Source organism: Ptiloglossa arizonensis, chromosome 2 (genome assembly GCF_051014685.1).
Source record: "Ptiloglossa arizonensis isolate GNS036 chromosome 2, iyPtiAriz1_principal, whole genome shotgun sequence".
Lineage (NCBI taxonomy): Eukaryota > Metazoa > Arthropoda > Insecta > Hymenoptera > Colletidae > Ptiloglossa > Ptiloglossa arizonensis.
This window is the reverse complement of record NC_135049.1, coordinates 25,812,015-25,834,988: the sequence shown is the minus strand read 5'-3', so window position 1 is coordinate 25,834,988 and position 22,974 is coordinate 25,812,015. Positions and strand designations below refer to the sequence as shown.

The window sequence follows — 22,974 nt, the reverse complement described above, 5'->3', positions numbered from 1 at the left end:
CGCGGCAGTCGGGGACTAAGATATATAACGGGTGAACTTAAAAAGTTCGACCTACGTGACGAGTCGAGGAACATTCAATCCCCGACCAATAACGATTTCGTAAGTATCGAAAGGAAATACATTTGCCAAAAAGTCCAAGATCGTACGAGATCGATCTCAATTGGAGGTATATTCTCCATCGTGAAGTGTCCGGTTACTTATATCGAAGTTTTTAGATTACAATACATCCTGACTGCCAGTCACCTTCGCGCAGATAAACAGTGGTTCAGCGTTTACACACACGTTATCATAAACGCGTACGTATAGACAGAACTCATTGAGTAACAGGAGCAATTTGTTGCGAAAATCTTGGAAACTAAGGCCAATTGGTGGTTGCACGTATAGGAAAGAATTGTTCAAAATCGTCGTCCCGACAACGTATTTAAATTTTCTAGAAATCAGTTAAGTATGCAGTTTTACGCACAATTACCATTAATTTCTATCGCGTTTACTTCGAATGTCTAACAGGGTTGAAATTTTATTCTACTCTGGATCGATAACGTTGAAAATTACAAAAAAAAAAAAAATGATAAGAAGGCTCGCGATACCCCGATCCGTGTTACACAAAAAAGCATTACCTGAAACATCTAACTCGTAAACAACGATCGATTCAGAAACTACTCTAAAGTGGGTTGAAACGCTTAAAGGTACCTATATGTTTGTATAGCTGTGAATTCTTCGGATTGGAATTTCGTCGAGGTGAATCTTGTCAAGTTTGGATCTCCCATTCAAAAATACAAGGTGAGGCAGATAATTAAAACCGCTTCAATAATTCTTTCTAATGTAGTCTTCCAGCGAAAATTGGTTTAGATGAACGTTGCATAAATCCAAAGAGGACGTAAAACGACATAAGAGGACAAATTCGGTATTCTAAATAAAATCGTATATCTCGTGTTCGTAACTCGTTTAAAATCATAACTCGTATTTCTTTAGAAAAAACATATTACGTTGTTTATGCCGAAAACCTATTACTCTAAGTGATATTTTAATTTTAATTGCCCGATGTCGTGTAGCTGTAACCACTACAAGTTTCCCAACAGATACATATCTAATGCACCAGTTAGTTTTCGATGCGTTAATTCAGGGCTGCAGAACTGGCGACCCAGTAGCCACGCTTGGCTATTGCGTTTATTCCACTTCCTTCATTTGTAGCTCATGGTAGGCTCAACATCAGTGGTGGGGATGTTACTTTAGCTACTGCGGTCAGACTGAGTTACACAGCTCTGCGTTAATTGGTGGAATTTCTTTAAAAGTCGTTTTGTGGTCATTTTAATACACATCGTTGAATTTATTACAATATTTGCAAACTTTGCAACCTCCGGAATGTTTATTTTTGCTTATATACGAAGTATCTTGCATCTGTTGTCGTAAGTTCGACTTGGTAGATAAACTATTTTCCAATCTATTGGAAAATAAACAGATACAGTGAACAAAATAACTTTTCAACACCATGAAATATCATTCTTTTTTTTTTTTCATCTTCAATCTGATCTTTTTGGACGAAATACCGATTCTTGATTAAAAGTTTCAAGCACCTTGTTAGCAAAAATTTGTAACCGAAGTTCAAGAACTTGGTCGAGGGCAATTGTTACATCTTCGGTCGGGATCGAAAGTAACGTTACAATCATCAATCGTGAAACTCTAGACACGTCGACAACAGTTCTACAAACTGAACGAATAAACGATGGGGGGTTCACACTGGAAGCTGTAAGACCCTTTCGAAAAGTTTCACCGTGAAAAGAATGAAACTAAGATGAAAAGAAAAAAAAGTCGATTATACACCGACACTTGTGAGAATGAAAAAATCAGAGTACAATACGAAGAAAAACAAATGATAAAAATAAATAGACGGGTACGTGATTCGAATTTGAAGAAAAAGTGATAAAAACAAGAGCAAGAACAGGAACGGAGATAAAAAATATTGCCTTGTATATCTCGATTCGTATATGTGCTTCCAACAAGTCAAATGAGAAGTGGGTACAATGCACGGATTGTAAGAATTGGGCACACGAAGAATGCACTGAGCACATGACTTATACGTTTATCACAATTGAGAAACTGAATAGTATACAACTAGTTCAAAACCTTGACATTGTTTTGAGAATTTGGTTCATATTTAGTTACGTTTTATAAGAATACAATTATTTCACTTACTTTTACTTACTATTATAATTTAGTTTGATAAATAATTCGATCTCTTAAAAATTAATAGTAAATAAGGAATTATTAATAAGAGATAAGTAATTACGAATAAAAGATATACAAATATTCATTTACCGTTACGCTGTGTGTAAATATTTGAACAAAATTGCCTATATTAATACAAGAGTCATTACTTAGAGTCATTCCCGTAATCTAACTTTGATTGCTTCTGAAATAATTAATTTCTCAATATTTAGTCTCAATTCCGAACGCTAAGAGTGCTAAAATCGTATTCCAGTCTGAACCGGTAACGTTGGAAGCGACACGGAAATGGTAATGGAACTCTAGAACCTTAAAATCGAGTGCCAGAAAATAGTATTGGCTAAGACTTCTGGTTTATACCTTGTCTGTGTTCTTAGCCTTCCGGTGGGTACTTGCGGTTCGTCGAGGAGGTCGCCACATATATCCCCCCTCCTCCCTTTTATAATGCTAATGACATCTTCAAATTTTTATATCCCGTGGATACTTGCCGTCTGGATTGACGTCAAATAGATGTCGATCCATGCCGATCGCAATACGAGCGAATCGTACGCTCGAGAGAAAAGGGTGGTCGATATTCGTTGGCATATTGTTTTCAATGGTAGTTCTAGTTCGAGCAACGTAGCAGTTCCCGTAACTTCGTCGTGTTTCTAGATATTATATATCTAAAAATTAAACGTTGTTATTGGTGTAGTTTTAGCCATGGTGTCGCTATGTGTCGATGTCCCGGTTGGATTTCGAAAATGGCGGTGCGCAGAAGCAAGCGAACGAAGCGCTACCGGTGTTCGGGTTTCTTCGTGAACCGGCGACTTCGTACGGGGTGTACGGGGTCTACGAGACTCGAAGCACGGAGCCCCGCCCTGCCGCCCGCCAGAGCCGAGAAGCAGCAGCAGTAGCAGCAACAGCAGCTCCGCTCGCTTCGTTCAGTAGTTTATATTCATGAAAACAATCGTCTGAACGCCGGTGTCATTCGACTGGTCGAAACGCATCGCGGGTTACGCCGTGCCCGTGTCCGTGCCCTTTTATTCCACGCAGTGACTAGGTTAACCTTAAAAGAAGTGGCGGTTGCGGTGGTGTCGCGAGATAGCCCGTGGTGGAAAGAGACTCGTCTCGGTCGTTAGGCGTCGTCGTTGTCGTCGTCGAGTGAGTTTTCGCTCCGTTCCTCGACACGGTGTTTCGAAACGGAGACGTGTGAAAAGGAAAGTGCACAGTCATCGATGTGAGAGATCGAGGCTAGGAAGAAGGCCCGCCGCAGCAGGAGGGAGAGAGCGAGAGAGGAGCAGTTCGTAGAAAAGAGAGGCCGATACATCGAGCCGGGAATTTTGGCAATCGTAGCTCCGTTAGGGAGCTCCAGGTACGATAACAATCGTTTCTCCCCGATAATTTGTTCATTTCGATATATTCGTCCGGACGCAAAACGCCTCCACAGTGAACGGCCCTAGCCGGCCCTTCGATTCGATACGAGCAGCAAACATGGCGGCCGCCTAGGCTACGCTGTCAAATTTTCCCGTTCCGTCATCACGGTTATTTTAACACCGAGACTGTATTTCACCCGGTTGGTTGTCCCGCGATAATATTTGACACTATTCCGGTTGGAAATATTTTCGGCTCGGGCGCGAGGTATCTCGACGATCGAAAGTTTTATCGACTACGTTCGTGAGTCAGAGCCCGCCGGCTCCAGCGGTAATGAGATTCTTCCTGCTTAAGCTGAACTTTCCTCGTTCAAGAATTTTCACGGCGTAAAAAGAACCGAGAGACGGAAGCTGTTAACGAACGTGGCAAGCGGTCACAGAATTATTGCGCGGCGTACCGCCTTTTAACAGAACCTCTGGTTGGCTGGTGATATCTGAGATTACTGCAAATTTACATAGGGGATCAATAGCCATTAATTTACGGTGCGAGCGTCGGTATTTCAGTATCTGTTAATACACGCCAGCGTTTCGTATTATTAGGTCGGTGCTTGTGTCGGTTTTCCGAAGTTTCAATTTTCCCGTGCAAGATAACGTAGAGTAAATGATGTTTAATCGTTGAACGTTTATATATTGTTGCACATCGCGAGCTACACGGTACAAGAATCCGGAACTTCTGGTTAACACTTTTTGTTCGACATCATGAATAATCAAAATGTTCGAACGATAATCATTGTAAATTTAAATCGCGTTACATGATACAACAAGTGGACATCGAGAACAACAATTTTATCGTATTCTCCTATTTATATCGCTTTAAGCGAGTTTTTACAGAACATTGAGAATAAACGAGAGATCGATTATTGATATTTTAATATTTATCCCGTTTAAGAATATTGTAATGCCACTGCTTACCGACCGACGCATCGTGACTCGTAGATTCTCGTAAAGTTTTAACAAAGTTGAAATTTAATTAAAAAAATAAATACGTCAACGTTCCGTACTCTGCGAATTAATATTTCGTCGTTCTAATTACGTATCCCGGTTGGATCTCGCTTCGTATATTTTGATCTCTCGTTTCGGAACGTTTATCGAATTCCTTGTCACGAATTGTAATTATTCCGTGGAATTGTGCGAAATTGACGCAACACGGAGATAGAAGTTAACGATAAGATGGCGGGAAATATTTTTGCCGTGACACGGTGTTGTTGACGTTTATTTAACTACGAGCCAGACCTTCGTGAGTTATCTCACGACACGACGAGCGCATAAAAGGTGTCTTGCATAATGCGACGAGGCCGAAATTTGCGCGAAAACAAACCGTCGGTATCGGCGGCGCGGCGCCGCTTTTGCAAAAACGTGAATCGTTGGGATAAAAATACCGCCAAGCCGCTTTGTACATCGGGTACACGTGTTCTCCAAAAATATGACACTTTCATCATCGGACACCGTTTCATAATTATTACTCGTGGTTACGTACCGTACGGTCGATAATTTCACGCACGACTATCGCTCGTGCGTTCTCGAATATCGTCGTTTTCGACGTTTCTGTATCGCGAAGAGAAAAAAGAAAAAATAATAAAAGAAGAAGACGAAGAAGAAGAAGAAGAAGAATAAAAATACAAAAGAACGTAAGACGAGCGAAAGAATCGTAACGCGATTGCGGGCATTGTAATTCAAGGTTCACCGTGTATAAGGTGTCGAGTTTCTAAGAACCACGAAGACAATGTTTGTCTCTCGAGTCGGTTTCAAAGCGATCGATCCCGAAAGGGATGCAAACGACCAGAATCGCACGTAACGTGTCTCCTTTCATTATCGTTGCAGTGCTTTTCACCCACGGACTTTTGCGGCCACGTTATTTACTTTGTCAATGAGTCACGCGGAGAAAATGAACGACAAAGGAAATGGAATAGCCGAGTGCAGCGGTGACCTTGCACGATTACCCAACAATTTTACAACGCGTGTTAACAAAATGGTTTCTTCTCGAAAACAAAAACAACAAAAAAAAAAAAAACACACACACACAGAAAAAGAAAATCACCGGTACAGGGTCAACGAGTACGTCCGTTCGGTATGTCACCGTAACTTTTACCGATCGGTTTCCTTTTGTTCCGTAATTGGTTCTGTTCCTTGAACAAGATTAAACATTCTGTCCAGCGTAGCGTATCCGTGGCAACATAGCATTCTATATTTACCTATCTGGCTATTTCTAAACAGTGCGATATAGCGCACGGTCGAATGTTTTTTGAAATTTCATAACGAAAAAAAAAAAGAAGAAAAAAAAGAAAAAAGTTTCCCGGCAACGGCGTAACTCTTTCGAATGATCGAGCCAGCGGCGGTCTCTCGTGGAATCAATTTGCCGGAGAAAGGGTCGCTCGGTTTCCATGTAGATAAACAATGCGGTCGTGTCGGTCGGTCGGGATACTGGCGAAGTACAAAAAAGACGGCGGCCGGCCGTAGTTACGAGGCGCTTCGCGTTCGCGATTGGCCGACCAATTGCCGCGGCAGCTGTCTTAATCGTCTTTAATTGGTTCGAAATATAAAGTCGTCGCGGTCTCGAAGACAAGTGGTGTCTTCTGCCCAATTGCCGACGTTCCACTCGTGGGACACACCGATCGCGATACGTTATCGGTGACTGCACCCTTCGTTGGACAGAAATCGATCGCGTTCGATTCGCGCGCACGGTGGACAATCGGGGATACGATTCGATCGTTGACTCGATCGGTACACGAATCGATCGAATCGCGGTCGTCTTCGGAAACACGGGTAGAGACGGTAAGAGGAGTGTTGGTAATATTTCAAAACGCGCCCGATAAATCGTTTCCTCGAACGAAACGTTTAAGAGTAATTCGCGATCGCGATAACGCACGGCGAGCGGCCTGGAATCCGATGTGTGCAAATAACGCTTATCTTGGATCCGAGGCAGTCAAAATCCTCGGTAACGATACGCTCGATGTGTCTTTTTCGTTCGAACTCCAACGACGACGATCGCGTTTCGTAGGACGGTTAGTAGGTCGGCAGCTACTTAGCCAGCGCGAAAGCAATGCCAATGATGTATTCCACCGGCAAACCCCCTGTTCCCTTCCTTCCTGTCACCCTCCAACCCTCCTCTCCATTGCGGGGTCACGTCCTGTTACACGTTCCCCTCGTACGCCATAGATCGTCGCGTCTTCGGCTCGTTCGGTAGAGCGGCTAGTAGAAAACGAGCCAGCGAGAGGAAGGGTTGTTGATTTAAAGGGGCTCGAGTAGCGTCGACTGCTCGCTCGGATTCGAGTTAAACTACGGCGCGACAGTGCCGCCACCGGCTTCTTGAACTATCGGTGTCTACGTTCCAAGAGTTTTCCTAGATCGTTGCACGCGATCGTTTCCAAACGGGAATCGGTGAATTTTCAACATCCACGGGATACGAAGCGGATCAAAGTTTCGAGCAACTTTGGTGAGGCGAGATCGAACAGAGACACTTCGAAAGAATTTCTCGATCGATTTGGAGAACGCAATTCGGATTAACGTAACGATGACAGAATCGGGGCGATCGCGATAGCAACGGTGTCGATCCACCCGAAAGTGAAATTTCACCCGTGCCGGTTCCCTCCCGCGAGCCTTCTGCTCGGTTCTTGGATAATCCAAACATTCGAGTGCCCGCTTCGCTCCCTTCTTCTGACGTCACGGTGATTCGTAAAAATAGCGAAACGGTCTGTCCGCGGCTTAATTTCTTAACGCGGTCTTCTTGCATCCTCGCGATAACCGTCGAAATTGAACTTTTTCTGCAACGCGAAACGTTTACCTGATCTTCGATCGGCGATATCGATGAATCGTTGGAATTATCGCCGAGACCGAGATAAGATTGCGCGTCCGAGATGCGAGACTCGATCAACGGACGTTCGACGCGAAAGAATCATTTTTTCTCTTCATTTTTAATCAGTCGTGAATTCGAAATATTTGGCAAATGGAATACAGGAGATACGAATTCGTGGACGAGAGATCGAAATTGTTGAGCCAGAGTAGGTATAAAATCGCAAATCATGGGGAGAGACTCCCGGTACGAAAAGTCCCGTATTCAGGTTACTTTCTGACGTCACGGTACGCCTTCTGACGTCATTCACCTGCCGTCGTCTCTCCGCAATGTATCGGCCGTCCCACTCTGTGTGTCGCTTGGGATTCGTCAACCCTGTACGCCATCCCTTCGCCCCTTTATCCTGGCGTTCTAATGTCTCACCGTGAATACGTTGGATGGTAAGGGTAATGCACGAATTTTCGGTTGGCTCGTTACCCTGCGGTGGTGTCCCAGCACCCGGGATTCTCGATCGACTCGATCCCCGAGCACGCACACGCGTCCACGTACGTGTGCAGAGATCCATACACGCTCGGGACAATGTTTTCCTTGAGAGAAAGCATCGATCGAACCCCCGTCACCCCTCCACCAGGTATCCCTTCCCTTTTCCAGGTTTGCCTCGTGCGATAGGATGTTCCGGGGGACAAACGGCTGGTGGTCGAGAGGGTGATTTCTTCCATCGAAGTCGATCCGTGCTTTACACCTTTCTTACGTAGGCGATCGTTTCTCGGCAACGATCGCGTAAAAGTCAACACCACTTGTACCAAAAGTCGGTGTAATTCGTAATCGGAGCGCGTGCTAATATTTCAATCGCTTCGAATCGTTAACGGGGTCCGATTATCGCTGGTCGGACGTTCGAAGATGATGTTTTCCTTCGAGCGTTCGAACCACGTTTCTAAATTATTGAATGAAAAATCGAAAAATTACTTACACTTTGAAGGTAACTGCGGCGAACACTCGCTCGAGGGTGTAACGGTGGCGCGATTTAATTTTGAAATCCTTGTTCGCATTTAACGAAGGTCGCCGACGCGATCGAACTAATCGCTGAATTTCACTAGCGAACTTTACCACGGTACGGTACGGTGTACAGTTGCTCGCACGGATGGAACCGTCGCGTGTCGCGGTATCCAACTTCAGCTCGGTGTTTCTCAAAAGTACTTTCTCCTAGCCGGCGTTCCTAAAGACACCGATGAACCGGTCTGCTCGAAATTTCCCACATTGAAACAAGTCTATCTCGATCACCGACCAGCGTATCTGCGATCGCTTTCCGTTTAGAAAAATGTTCCATCCTTATCGATAAAATTTCGCTGCGATTACTCGGCTGCTTCGACGATTTTCAATATTTCTCGTCTTCGTGGTCCCGACCACGGTCACGCTAAAGTATACTTTTTTCCTGTTTCGAATTTCCCGAATTTAAAATAACCTCGCTTTTTTTGGATAAATTAATATTTCTTCGCGAAAGAAGGTATACGTTTCCAGGAAGTACGTGTAAATAAATAAGCAAAGTCTCGAGAAGGTATCGCGAGTAACGTTCGAGGGAAACATTCGGGAAGAAACACCGTTCTTTGAACTTCCAAGTAGGAGTCGATTGATTTTCTACTCATCGACTGCAGTAGCGACAGTACGGTTTCAACCACAGCTGCATTTACTTACCGAGTGTTACGTCCCGGTGGGAACGCGTGAAACGCACCCAGGATTAGGTACCTTTCGCGGACTTAACGCGGTAGCTGGTACAATTTATCTCCGTGTTCGCGATCGATGCTTCCAATGGGAAAAGACGTCGAACGAAACGAACAAGTGTTTCACTTTGCGGTGCAGTTTGCAGATTGATTGATAGATCGATCGGCTTTGCGTCACGGCTTATTTTAAGCGAACGTGTTCTTTATGCGCGTCCTATTCCGAGAGACCGTGTGCCAAAAGTCGAAGACTCGCGTGGAAAGTGTTTCCTTACGAATTGTCGAATATTTCGCTCGGTATATTTCGCAACCCGAGACCGGGAGCCGATGGTGACCGATCGGGGAATTCGTCGTTGGGTTCTTGGGCAATTCTCAACGGTTACTTCTACCGTTCTCGCACAAATCGGCAAATCGTTTATTAACACTGCTAAAAGCCAAGCACTTCGGTATTGCCACTGGAAGCTGATCCTCTCCGATTCTACGCGTTTCAAAAGTAGGTCGTGCTGATGTGAATTGCAGTCATCAGCTGTAATACTACTATATCATTCTTTAGACACAATCAGCACCCAGTAACGAAGCCGCTTTATCTAAGAATACTTTGTAATTAATATCGTTAGTATCCATTCGATCGTCTTTTACATTCAACTGGCCGCCACGTTGCTCGGCCGGATCGTGCGGTAGAACTTTTCTAGAATTGCTCCAAGTATCGGGGCAAAGCTGCTTCTTCCGAAACAGTTGGACACCCTGGTTCGATTCTAGGTAATGGTAATATCCACTTACAAAGATGTACGTAATACGTAGTAACGCTGTTACATCGGAGTTGGGTTCGGCGGGTCACTCGTTCGAACCAGTGCGTAATAGTTGTATGTATAATTATTATAGTTCTTTTAAAATGGAAACACCGATACTATCGTCGATAGAGCAACGGTTGACTGTTTCTTTCTCGGGGAACGAGTGTCGACGGAATACGGGTAAGGTAAACGTCTCGATCGTCGAAAAGCGAAATAAACGAAACAACGATCGCGATGTATTCGGTATTCGTAAATTTGAAGCGTCGAAAATTTAAAGTTTGCGAGAAAAATTGGGTAAGATGCTTTTATTAAATTGTTAATAATCGTGTCGAGAAAGTAAACGAAAGTTAAGGTCGAAATTAGGCGCGGTTTACCTTACCGTTGAACTCTCGTTTCTTCGCCGGCCGAGAGTGGTTCTCACGGAAGGAAAACTTCTCGAAATATCGAAACACAGAGATGGATAGATAAACAGAGGTTAGGTAGCAGAGGCGCGGATATAGCCGAGTCGCTCATTGGAACCGATTCTTGGCAGGTGCAGCTCTCCAACAGGCGTCCAACGACAACCGTCGGCACGTTGTACATTATGTAGACCTTTGGTGGCTTCTCCCATTCTTTTTCGCAGCTGTAAAGACCGTTGGGCCGTGCCAGAGACTTGGTCGAAGTACACACTTGGTGTGAGGTACTTGGCAGCCTCGCGGTTGTATACAGCCGGCTCGAGGCAGATGGGGAGTGCGAGAGAGAGATCGTATTGGACGTTGACCCGCGTGGTTCAACTGTTGCTCCCATTCGTGCATCCGGGAACGCGTGTAGGACAGTCTAGGGATCCCGATGATAGAGGAGTCCTCTGTTAGATAGGTCCGCGAACCTCCAACGGCGGCCTCGAATGCCTCGGGAACGACAGAGCCGGACGATTCACCGAGATATTACACGGGAATCGTACTCTTCTTCTTCCTCGATAAGGGCGATAAGCGGAATGTAGGTCGAGAACGCGTTAGGACCGAGAGTTTTTCTATGTTGAATCTCGTGAGCGCACTCTACTTCGTTAATTACACATTCCTCGGATCTCTTCTCCGCCTGTGAAGATCGAGCGCGAAGAGTACGTTCGCAGTTTTCGACGTGCCACTCGGAGACACCTAGTTCCGACGATTGTAAATTTTTCAGAAGCCACGTTGGCTTCCTTTTAATTACATTTTCCCGAGATCGTTCCTTCGCGGGAAACGGTCGATACGATGCGATACCAATGACTCTCGAGGATCGGTAGAATTTTTCGAGCAACGAACGATATTTCAAGCCCCGAGTGTAACGCATCGAAGTGTTAGCGATTTGATTTCGAGCCGACGTGCGAACAGCAAGAGTACACCGTTCGAAATAATTTCGTAATGCCCGCGGAATGGACCAAGTATCGTACGCTCGGTACGGTGAAACGATCAGTTAATGCGCGTAACGCGATCGGCTCGGAATATCCGAGGAGATAATTCTTCGGTTATTTCGAGAAACAGGTTGACCAAAAATTTCGTCGAGTAACGCTCGACTCGCGACCCAACTTCTATCGTGAACTCGGGGATCGAAGTTTTACGTTCGTAAACAAACTCCGGCGTTCGAGCTCCGTGTTCGTTTCGTTGTCTCGAGCTTTCGACTCGGAACGGTTATCGTCGTATCGGGGTACAGTGCCGCCAACAGCAACCTGTCACACACTCGACAATGGCGTCTTGCCGACGCCGGTAGTCAGCCGGTACGCGGGCGCCGTGGCGCCAGTGTCGCTTATCCCTTCCCTCTGGATTTCATCCGCCCAGGCGGTCTTCTCTTGAAACCACGTCCTCCCTGGGTGTGGTTCTAAACCGTGTCGAAGATCGTGTCCAGTTTTGAGCGCGTGTGTTCCGCGTTCTCGCGATAAATTTCGAACGCGTCCGATCGAATGCGTCGTCGAACGTACGCTGATTCGCTGCCCGTGTGCCCTTGCCGTACGTAGCGAGCAACAGACGAGGAGAGAGAGTAGGGTAGAGCGCGAGCGTCAGAGGGAGACGGAGAGGAGAAGTAGGAGAGGGCGAGAGCGCGAGAGCGCGAGAGAGACGGACGAGTGGGGCGAGCCACGACTGTTCATCGATTCTTTGCTTCGACGGTTCTGTGAACGCGGCATGAAAAGAGAACTCGCACCAATGGACGCGTATCACCGGTGCCTCGTACGTGTGCATGCGTGTGCACTCTCTGTGCCAGAGAAGTGATCCTTTTCGGCGTTTTGCCTGGATATCTATTGCGGGAATTTCTGGTATTCCATCGGCGGCGCAATCTGGCGGTAGAAGTTGGCTTTAGAGAGGCTGCTGTTCGCTCTCCGCAGGAACGTTCCACGCAGAGAGGTTATGTTCGCTCGAGACCCATGACGCTCTGACAAGAGTGGAAGACGGACGGTGCGTGTAAGTGTTGGATTTTCGTTCAATTTCTCTCGCGCGAGTTACACGGGAACAGTGACAGAGGACGTTCCGCGTTAAGGGGACCTAAATACGTCGTATTGTTTCGCGAGTTCATCGAGGAGACGAAACAGATCGGTTAAAACGCGCGGTTCCTGCGATTTCTTTTCATCGAACGGCTCGAACTCCGGGTAGAGGACAATTATGTTTCCGAGGGTGATGGATTTTCTTCCCGTCGAGACACCCGGTATTGTACTCGGTTTTGTGCTCGCTCATGCGCCGAGCGATTCTCTCGGTTCCGGAAAATGAGAACACCTTGCGTTAGATCGACAACCCTCGGATTCCCCGGGTTGTGAGACCTTTTGGAGGTGAAGGACGCTCGTTGCCACCGAATTCCGATGCAGGCTGAAAAATTAACCGAGTGGGGAAGCTACTTACTCGATAGAGTGAATACCGCGTACCTATAAGTCGATGAAAAACCCGTGGAAAATATGTTCGATATCGATAGGAAGATGGTGAGTTCGGTTTTCTCAGAGCCGGGGACGCCTCGATTTTTTTTGTACAGGTTTCCGGAAAATTCGTAAATCAACCGTGCTTCGTACGCGATCGTTTTGTCAGTTAAAAATAGCACGCAAAAGTTTAGCACGATGTTCTCGCGCACGCGTTTTGGAAAATATTTTTCTTTTTTTTCCCCGTAGAGTAAGACGAGTGAATTCAAAAGTTAAGAATAGAAGACCGAGGGTTAATATTCGTAGAATCTTCCGAGTTTCGCGTTGTTTCCTTCTCTCTAGCGGTGAATGATTAATGGTGTTCTAGTAATCCATAAACGAAAAAATACGTTGTCCGTGACACAAATGTGCCAAGTTGGATGAAAATAGAACAGTAAAAATGTAATGGTATTTGTGGTACTGTTTCGTGTATACCTTAAAATACCTTGTACTCTTTAAAAAAAAAAATACGCTACATCGATAAAGTTACCAGTTATTCGAATGAAAATTATATTCCACAAAAACTACTCTAACCTAATCGATATTATAATTCTTGCTGTGCGAAGTACCCCGAAATCGCGATCAATTGAAATCGCACAAATTATATCGTTGTTAAAGCGTATGCCAAATCGAACTTACACGACTTACACTCGATTCTCGGCCGCGTAACTACGTATTACGATTCGAATACGAATCTCGGATCGAACCAGCGAAATATCATCCCACGTTTTCACTGTATCGCGTTTCGCGATTGTACCGAACGAATGAAACGTTTCAATAGGGAACATCGCGACGATCGACAAACGTTCATTCCACGGAAAGAAGAAATAATACGCGTGATCTTCGATAATTCAATTTTGGATCCCAGTCCGGATTCGAATCCCGATCGAACGATCCGCTCGGTCGATCCTAACTTCGATCCGCGTAATTGAAAAAAAGAGAAAGGTGTGCGGGAACGAACCGTAGCATCCAATTGGAATAATTTCTGAATTTGTTATCAGGGGTGGCAACGGTCTCGCTAAGAGGTGTCGAAGCTGGCGCGAGGGGTGGGAGAGTCAGCGGTGGCCTGGCTCTGGTTCCGGTGGTAGCGGCGGAAACGGAAGCCGCGACAGCAGCAGATCAGAGAGAAGGACTGGGAAAGGCCGTTGGAACCTGCCGGAGGTGGAGACTCGATCTTCTTCTCGCTCCTCTTCCTCTTATTCCCGTTCCCGGTGGTGGAAAGCTCGAGGACCTCCGTTGGCCGCCGGAAGAAACGTCGACGGCGTGACACTGGGCCCCGACCACCTTCGTGCGAGAAGGCAAGCGAGATAAGAAGCCACTCATCCCTCAAGAACTACATTTTAAGCTTCGTTGGAGGTTCATCACCTCCTTCTCCATCTCCTTCTCCTCACGAGACACCCTTTTACACTCTTAACCGGGTGCTCGCACGATTGGCGTATCGCTAGACAGCCATCATGAGCGAGCTCGAAAACCTTCGTCAGGAGGCGGACGCGCTGAAGAATGCCATACGAGTAAGTTGGCTCCAATTATTTCGTGAAAAAAAAAAAAATAAAAAAAAATACGAACCGATTATATTGCTCTACATTCCGTTGGATGTTCAAATTATTTTCAGTTCGTGTACGTCGAGAATGTTGGAACGATTACGGGAACGCTCGATGATCGAAATGAACGAATGCAACGTGCACGTGACGTGTATCGGATCGTTCGGAAAGTCGTTTCGTTTTGCAAAACGGAGAGTATATAATTTGATAAAATGTTTGTACACTTTGAAAAAATCATGTTTCATTTTCACCGGAAAAAATAAAACGAAACGACTTTCCGAACAATCTGATATTTTAGCTTTTCAAACGATGGATGTCTTATCGAGCGATAAATCGATCCTCCGATTCTCTCGAGCTGTCTGTCGAGAACGTTACTGTACAGTTCACCGAATGTTTGACTCGCGTAACGTACCGAAACTTTCCTACCGATAAAGCTGTACTCGATCGGGCGATGTTTTTATCATTCGCAGTGGTTTTTTCATCGCGAAACATGGTATCGAGGATAGAATACAAGTTTTCTTAGGCGCGCGCGATTTGTCGAAGTTTATCAACGACTCGTTGGTACCTCATCGCGCGACGCGGAATTCCATATCGCAACAGTTTCCTGTCAATGAATTATCTTCAAACCGTGCACGATAGGGATTTCTCGCAAGCATTTAGCCGTGGCGCATTCGATATTACCCGGTAACGTTCCGTACGATTTTCGTACCGTTGGTTTCTTAATAATTTTCTTAACTTACTGTTACCAGACATGCTGATCCGTTGCTGTAAATCAACCGAGAGTTTCGCACATTCCCCTTATTTGCTGGCAATCTATGAAACATCGAGGACAAAGCAACAGTTCTCCATGCAACAGCGGTGTATTGTCTCAAAAGAAAAAAGTCTAGGGCGTCTCTCGGCTCGAAGTGCACTTGGCATTAAACAACCGACCCCTATTCTCCCCGAACGAGTCAGCAATTTTTTTTATTTACCGCCGTGCTCCCCCTTGAGAGGTTGCAATAAAATCGTAAACATTATTTAGAAAAAAAAAAAAAAAAACAGAAAAAAAGAAAGAAAAATTTCCGTCACACATTTCGTATCAAGTGTTTCTCAGCTCTTGACGCAGTTCTCGTACCCATCGCTGATATTTGCTTCGTTTATTCGTCAATCTCGTTCCCTTAATCGTGTCGCACGATATTTGTTACAGGCGTGACAAGTGTTGGCCAGTGTGTTCGTTTCTCCGAACTCGTGAAATCAATATTCCCTATTACGATAGAATCCCTTTATAAATAATGTTACGACATCGTTCGCTGTATCTTGGTCGAATCTTTTCTGAAAATTGGGACGCGCGACATTTATCCTATTCGAGATACCGTGCAAGATTCGAACGATACCGTTCCTTTGTACCCGCTTCGAAAGAGTAATTCCCTTCGGAGCTTATTTTTGTTTTTTCTTCTCCGCATCGAGCGTAAAACCGGTCGAAAAACCGACAATTCTCGATCAATTTGTTTTATCACTGTTCTAGTCATCGATCGGCCATTGTTGCGCACGGCAGTTAGGATTTAGCGCGAATTAGAGGTTTTCTACCGGCGGAAAGTCCTCATCGATGGCAATCGGTGGAGATTCCCTGTATGGTGAAAACGTGGAAGCCGGAGATTGTAGTGGTGTGGTGTGTGGTGGTGGTAGGGCGCGGCATAACCGTCGCTTCTCTCTGATCAATACGCCACCATCCCTCTCTCTCTCTCGCGCGCGAGCTTTCCGTCTTGTTTCTTCTCTTCGCATGTTCCGCTCTTTCTCCCTTCTTTTAACGTGCGTGAAGTTACACGCATCGTCGGGCGTTCACGGTAATACGCGGCTGCGATAAATAGAACGAACCGTTTTTAACATCTCGCGGTAATAATTCAACGATTACCGCGTTTCTTCGATTCAGTTTGCGTTTACTTGCAAATCCGAGACAATACGATGCGAACGGGCAAGAAAATATTCATAAGCGTTCCGCTCGCGTTGCTTCCCGAGTTGCCCGGAAAGGTCAATCCGAAGAGTCGTTGACTCCCTCGAAACCGTTTTTCTCTCTCTCTCTCTCTCTCTCTCTCTCTCTCTCTCTCTCTCTCTCTTTCTCTCTCTCTCCCTTTCCGGATCGTGAATTTCTTTTTCGATTCCCGGCTAATGTATGGAATTTGTGACATTTTGCCCGTTTCATTGACGTAACTCGTTTAAATGCGACATTTGACCTTACTCCGACGAGGTTCGTGCACGCGCACCATGAGCTCGAGCGAAATTTCCACGTGAAACTCGTTAACCGACCAAATTGACGCACACCTCGAAAATAACATCCCGAACTGTTAGTTCACGTTGAATCTCTACCGCATTTTCGGTTCAAGAGCCGATGGAAAATACGGTTTCCCACTTTACGGAGTACAAAGGGACGAACCGGAACGATAGATGTTTTATACCGTTTTTCTTTCTGGTTTCCAGGATGCTAGGAAAGCGGCATGCGACACGACGTTGGTCCAGGCCACGTCGGGCATGGAGCCCATTGGTCGGATACAGATGCGCACGAGACGCACGCTTCGCGGTCACTTAGCCAAGATTTACGCGATGCACTGGGGCAGTGACTCAAGGTACCTTGACGCATGGGACACGATTTGAGTAAAACCGTTTTATCGCACGTTAAGAAAACGAAAAAAAAAATTATATATATTTATATATAAATCTATATTATTTCTGTTCCGTTTTATCGACAGAAATTTAGTATCGGCGTCGCAAGATGGAAAACTGATCGTTTGGGACAGTTACACCACCAACAAAGTCCATGCGATTCCCTTGCGCTCCTCCTGGGTGATGACCTGTGCGTATGCACCGTCAGGTAGTTACGTGGCTTGCGGTGGGCTGGATAACATTTGCTCCATCTATAGTCTTAAAACTAGAGAAGGAAATGTAAGAGTCAGCAGAGAACTCCCGGGTCACACTGGGTACTTGTCCTGCTGTCGATTCTATGACGACAACCAGATTGTCACTAGTTCTGGGGACATGACTTGGTAAGAATCATTTATTGTACGTATAATTCTCCAGCGAGCGAGAAGTCGCTTCTGATTCCTATTGTCTATACACCGATCACTTTTGGATAAGCATCGAAACGATGAGAACAATTTTATTCGGTAGCGCTGCGCAGTAACGAGGATTAAAGCGAATGTATAATAAAAGTATACCTCGTACACCCCCATCCTTTCCCTTGGCTCCCCACAGATACTCCTTCTCCTATTGGTAATTATACATCGTTCGTAGAAATGTATAAATCGGGTCGCAATGGCATACTTTTTTTCTCGATTAGCGCCCTGTGGGACATAGAAAGTGGTCAACAGTGTACCTCCTTCATTGGACACACGGGCGACGTAATGTCCCTCTCGTTGGCACCAGACACGCACACATTCGTATCCGGCGCGTGTGACGCGAGTGCAAAACTCTGGGACATTCGCGCGGGATCTTGCAAGCAAACCTTCCCGGGTCACGAGAGCGACATAAACGCTGTTACGGTAAGGGCTTGAATATTTTAATACCGTGCTTTTATTTCCTTTTCGCTTCTCATCGTGTTCACCGCTTCTTCGGTCGTTACCTTTGACCCGAATAATGGGAGAGAGAGTACCTACTAACCGCCCTTCGTGCTGGAAGGGAAACTTTGAAAAATTTGACACAGTCCAATATGAAAATATTTTATCGTGCACAGTTCTTCCCGAATGGATACGCTTTCGCGACGGGCTCGGACGACGCTACTTGCAGACTCTTCGACATTAGGGCGGATCAAGAACTGGCGATGTACAGCCACGACAATATTATCTGCGGTATCACGAGTGTAGCGTTCAGCAAGAGCGGTAGATTGTTGTTGGCCGGCTACGACGACTTCAATTGCAACGTCTGGGATTCCATGAAGGCCGAGCGAGCTGGTGCGTTCTTTCTTCGATTAACAAGATCCGTTTCAGGAGAGAAAGAACAATTTCATTTCAAGCCCTTCTCTCTCTGTTCGTTCTCCCATTGTTTAGTTTCTTGTTCGAATATCTTGTTATCTTTACGGTACCTTCTAAACTTGCACTTTTACAGGAAAATACTCCTCTTTCCTTATCGCTCTAACATCTCGACGAGTATTGGTAGCGTTTTCAGTCATTTATTCGTGTACGGCACCACGCATTTTAGGCATGTCCTGCACCGGTTCGAAGGGACGAAATACAGGTATTTTCGAAGTGGTTCGTTTTTATTTTGTAGGAATTCTCGCTGGCCACGATAATCGCGTGTCTTGCCTGGGCGTTACGGAGGATGGTATGGCGGTAGCAACGGGCTCCTGGGACTCGTTCCTGCGTATTTGGAACTAACTTGAGGTTCATCCCAAGACGTTCCTCCAAAGAACCAACTGCAGCCAATCAGCATACAGTATAAGCATTAAGTACCACCACTTGACCACCGAAGTCGGCGTGTCCGTATCCTCGATGGAGGCGAATTACTCGCCAGGTTCACCGGAGTTGACGTTGATCAGAAAGTTTAAACATCCAATAGACAGCAGCAGCAGCAGCAGCAACAGCAAGAACAAGAGCAGTAAGAAAGGCCACGGCGACAACGGCAGTAGCAGCAGCAGCAGCAGCAGCAACAGCAGCGGCAGCAGCAGCAGCGAATTTAAGAACGTTTTGGGTTGTGGTGGTAAAAAAGACTACCGGAGGCGCGTCGTCGATTTGAGCTGGCGACGTGGCAAGGTTGGCGATAAAATCACTCGCGATTACCAACGTTTCTAGTTTGAATATCGTTCGTCCGACACTCGAACGTATATAACGATGATCGAGAAAGAAGCGTGGCGAAAGGAAGAACGGCAGGACGGAGAGAAGCACCAAGGCCGACAGCCAAATCTCTCCGTTGTCGTGTACACACTTCCTTTTTCTCCTCCCCTTTCTCAAGGATCACTCGGCGAATCTTCGAAGGGCACGTGCTGTTATACACCTTGATAGCTTCTCCTCGAAGATCTTTTCCTGCCTCGACGGTCGAGACAAGAAATCGATGATGACACTGCCGTGAATCGGGTGTCGTTGGAAGCGTTTCATTACGAACAAAAGGTTCCGAGCGTTCACTGCCGATGAAGCGCCGACATGGCTGCTCCGGCGGTTGATTTTATGTTCTTTTCGACACGCACGAAGCAAGTCGTACCAGGCGAGACACTCACGAAAGAACGAAAACAGTCGCTCGTGCACGGCACAAAAGCAAACACGATCGTGAAAACTATATATGTCGACGACGAGCAGCCAAGGTTACGATAATCTCGCATATTGCATTCAACCTACACGCACACCGTACGCACGTGTATTAATACGTACATAGGAAACTACATACATACATTTGCACAAAAACGCGAAGTATCGTAAACAAAAGGCATCTGCCATTAAGTACACAAAATGGGTCAACCACGAACCCCGACGTATAAGTCACTATCTCTTGATCATGTTAATTTTTTTCCTTTGTACTATTTGTTTCGTTTTATTTTTTAAATTTCGATCTCTCTTATTTTTCTTTTTCTTTTTTCTTTTTTTTTTCGTAAGCTTCACCTTCTTCCGGACGGCTAGGTCAAGCGAAGAATGAAAACAAAAAAGGAACGGAGGATAAAGGATTGGCAAAGATTGCATCGTTTCTTGTATCTGTATCCGCCGAGTTTGCATTAATATCTTTGATTAATTTTTATAGATGTACCATTATTTATTTTGTATAGACCTCTGCTATATAGACCACTCTATACGTTCTTGTCTTTTCTTTTGTTTCGAGAAGTTGAGTGAATGTTCGGGTTAAGAAATATTGTTAAAGAGTGAACGATTTCGGATGTGCAAGAATGTGCGAAAGGTTTCGAAGACGCGGCCCATTGCCAATCAAAATGAGAATCCATACGAGAGAGAGAGAAAAAGAAAACAAAGAATGATGATACTCCTAAGTTGTTCCTTCAGCCGATTGTTACACACCTTTCGTCGAAATTCGGATCGTCACGCACGAAGGGCACATCGTTGAAAAGAAAAAGTCACGATAAGGCCAGTTGAAACGAATATATCCTAAATTCCATGTATTTCGCCTCGCCGCGGGTCTACGCACGCACGCGAGGGACCAGCATAAGACCGTATGAAGAGACGGGAATATTTAATGTAACGTGTAATCGTTTAGTTTGTAGCCTCTATTCCATATTCCTCTAGATAGAAGCAGCGAGACCGAGAAGAGTTCCTCCTAAACTCTCGCCAAAGCAGAGTCCCAGACCTTTTTCCAGTATCGGTCCAACACCGAAGAATCCTCGAACGTACGAGGAAGGCACGTGTTCTCGACGAAAATGTCGTCCCTGAAGTTCCTTTGAAATAGGACCCAAAGAATCACGGATCGAAGCTACAGACCGCGAGGCCAAACTCTCTCTCACCCTCGTCGTATTCGTCTCTTTTTTCTGTCTTTAGCTCCTCTCCCTAGAAGTTTCATTTTCTTTCTTCTTTTTTTTTTTTCGTCGACTCTTTCGTACGATCGTGTTTTTTCTTACACCGTCGATATTCCCCGTTCATCTATCTTTACTCCCTCGTCATGCCTCCCCCCTCACCTACTCTGTCCCCCTTTCTGTCGAAACAAAAAAATAGATGTTTAAACTGTGTATGCATTTAAAGTAATAATATTAATGATAATGTTTAATATTAATGATGATTGTAATTTATAATTATTAATATTTAATATATAAGTATCTAAGGAGATAACGATGAATCCACTTGTTCAGTACCATAGGATTATGGCCCAATTGCTTTCCGGCGACCACGCTGCCTCGCCATCTTTTTTATTACCGAACTCTTCTTCGGTTTCCTAACGGTGTTGCTCTTTTTTATATACATATATATATATATATATATATATATATATATATATATATATATATATATATTTTATTGCATGGTATTTCCATTCGATATTCATGAAGCGAACAATTGTAAGATTTTTGTTTTCAATGATTGTTTATTACTACGCTCTTAGGTGACTCGAAGTAGATTGTTTCGAATATTCTAGCTGTTGATTCTTGTCGATATACATTTACACATATATATATATATATATATATATATATATATATATATATAAATTGGTGGGGAAGAGTCGAATCGTAGGCAAAGAGAAGCGTGGCTTCCGGAATGCGAATAGCAACAATTGTTTTCCTAACAGAACAAGTACGTAATCTGACTAAGAACCGTTAAGAGCAGAACCAAGAAATCTCTGGCGAGTTTCTAAAGATGTTAATTGTACTACGCCTTACGAGATGAAGAAAAACTTCACTTTCTTGAACAGTAACATTTATAATCAGTTTTTTGATATAACTCTTTTCGACTAATCTCGCTTGTGTCACACGCCTCCATATCTTCTAGCGACCAATTAGGCAAAAACGAACAATCTTCTCTGCGCCAAACGAGAAAAGGAAAGCCTTCTTCCTTCGGGTGTTACGACGATACGTTCGGTGACATTCTCGAAACCAGGATAAAAAGAGAACAAAATGTACTTCGACCTACGGAACTGTGTATCCGGGCAGTGTTCGAAACGAAGGAAGAAGGACACCTTTCGGGGGTGAAATGGAAACAGAAGATCTGTGCTTTTTGCATTTCGCGATTCCGTGGCCTCTCGGAGGGGGCTTCTCGTTTTTGTATTTCGAAGCCTCGAGCCACCGAAGCAATATCGTTTCTTATTCTTTGTACGAATACAAAAAAGAAAAAAAAATGGAATATACACCGTCGACGAGTAGCACGCAAAATTAACGATTTCTTAAGTCTCTAGTCATAGCAACGGCACGCGCAAGAGAAAACAAAACGAAAAAGAAAAAAAAAAGAAAAATGGAAAACAGGAAGGAGAGACGAGAAGTTTGCGAACCGATCTCGCATTGTCGTTCGTTTAAGTTTTTGCTTTGTTCTCATTTCGTTTCGAGACGCTTCCCTTGTCCAGGGACAAGGATGCGAGAGCTGGTTCATCAACTACGATTCGTTGAATGCACGGGAACACGCGTATCAATTGATCGATTGTGACGCGATCAGCGGTCGACAGAAACAGCGGCGAGTAAGCAAAAGAAGGAATCAGCTTTTTCTTTTTTTTTTGAAAATCGTAAGAGCATAAGGTGAATAAAAGTACTTGGAAAAAATGAAACGTGGCGTTTTAGTTATTTTTTTTTTTTTACCGCTGCTAGGCTTTTCGTTGTCACCCCGACGTCGTTTCAACGACACGCGTGCCCAACGCACAGCTTCTTCGGCTTCCGTTCCCGTTCATTTCCGTTACGATCGATCGGTGAGAGACCGACGGGGGTTCTCTTGGGTCCTATTTCAACGTGGAAAATCGTACGACGACGAGTGCGTGGTCGTGCACTGCGGGTTACGCGACAGACGGAGAGAAAAATGGGTGACGGCAACAAGAGTCACTGCGACCCGACTACTCCCTTGTTGTGCGATGGACGACGGGAAGCCATCAGGAATACTGCCTCTATTCGAGTTCACGAGCGAATACAAAAGTACGATGCGAACAATACGCATGGGATACCTGTACCGCGTACGTGAATGGACATATCTGAACGACGCGTCGTCCGTTGTTGAAACGAATGCCAGGACGTATCCAAA

General features: G+C 45.1%; 1 protein-coding gene across 2 annotated transcripts; it reads left to right on the top strand.

The window, feature by feature from the left end:
• The first annotated feature begins 2,954 nt into the window (after window positions 1–2,954).
• On the top strand, window positions 2,955–18,738 carry Gbeta13f (guanine nucleotide-binding protein subunit beta-1). Of its 2 annotated transcripts, none has more exons than XM_076305525.1 (7): window positions 2,955–3,574; window positions 13,823–14,332; window positions 16,817–16,962; window positions 17,086–17,379; window positions 17,673–17,874; window positions 18,066–18,282; window positions 18,599–18,738. In XM_076305525.1, the coding sequence occupies exons 2-7, from the start codon at window positions 14,276–14,278 to the stop codon at window positions 18,703–18,705; spliced, it is 1,023 nt and encodes a 340-aa protein (XP_076161640.1). In that variant the 5' UTR covers window positions 2,955–3,574; window positions 13,823–14,275; the 3' UTR covers window positions 18,706–18,738. The 2 variants fall into 2 exon arrangements, with proteins under 2 accessions (XP_076161640.1, XP_076161641.1); XM_076305526.1 differs by lacking the exon at window positions 2,955–3,574 and adding an exon at window positions 11,106–12,339.
• The last annotated feature ends 4,236 nt before the right edge of the window (window positions 18,739–22,974 follow it).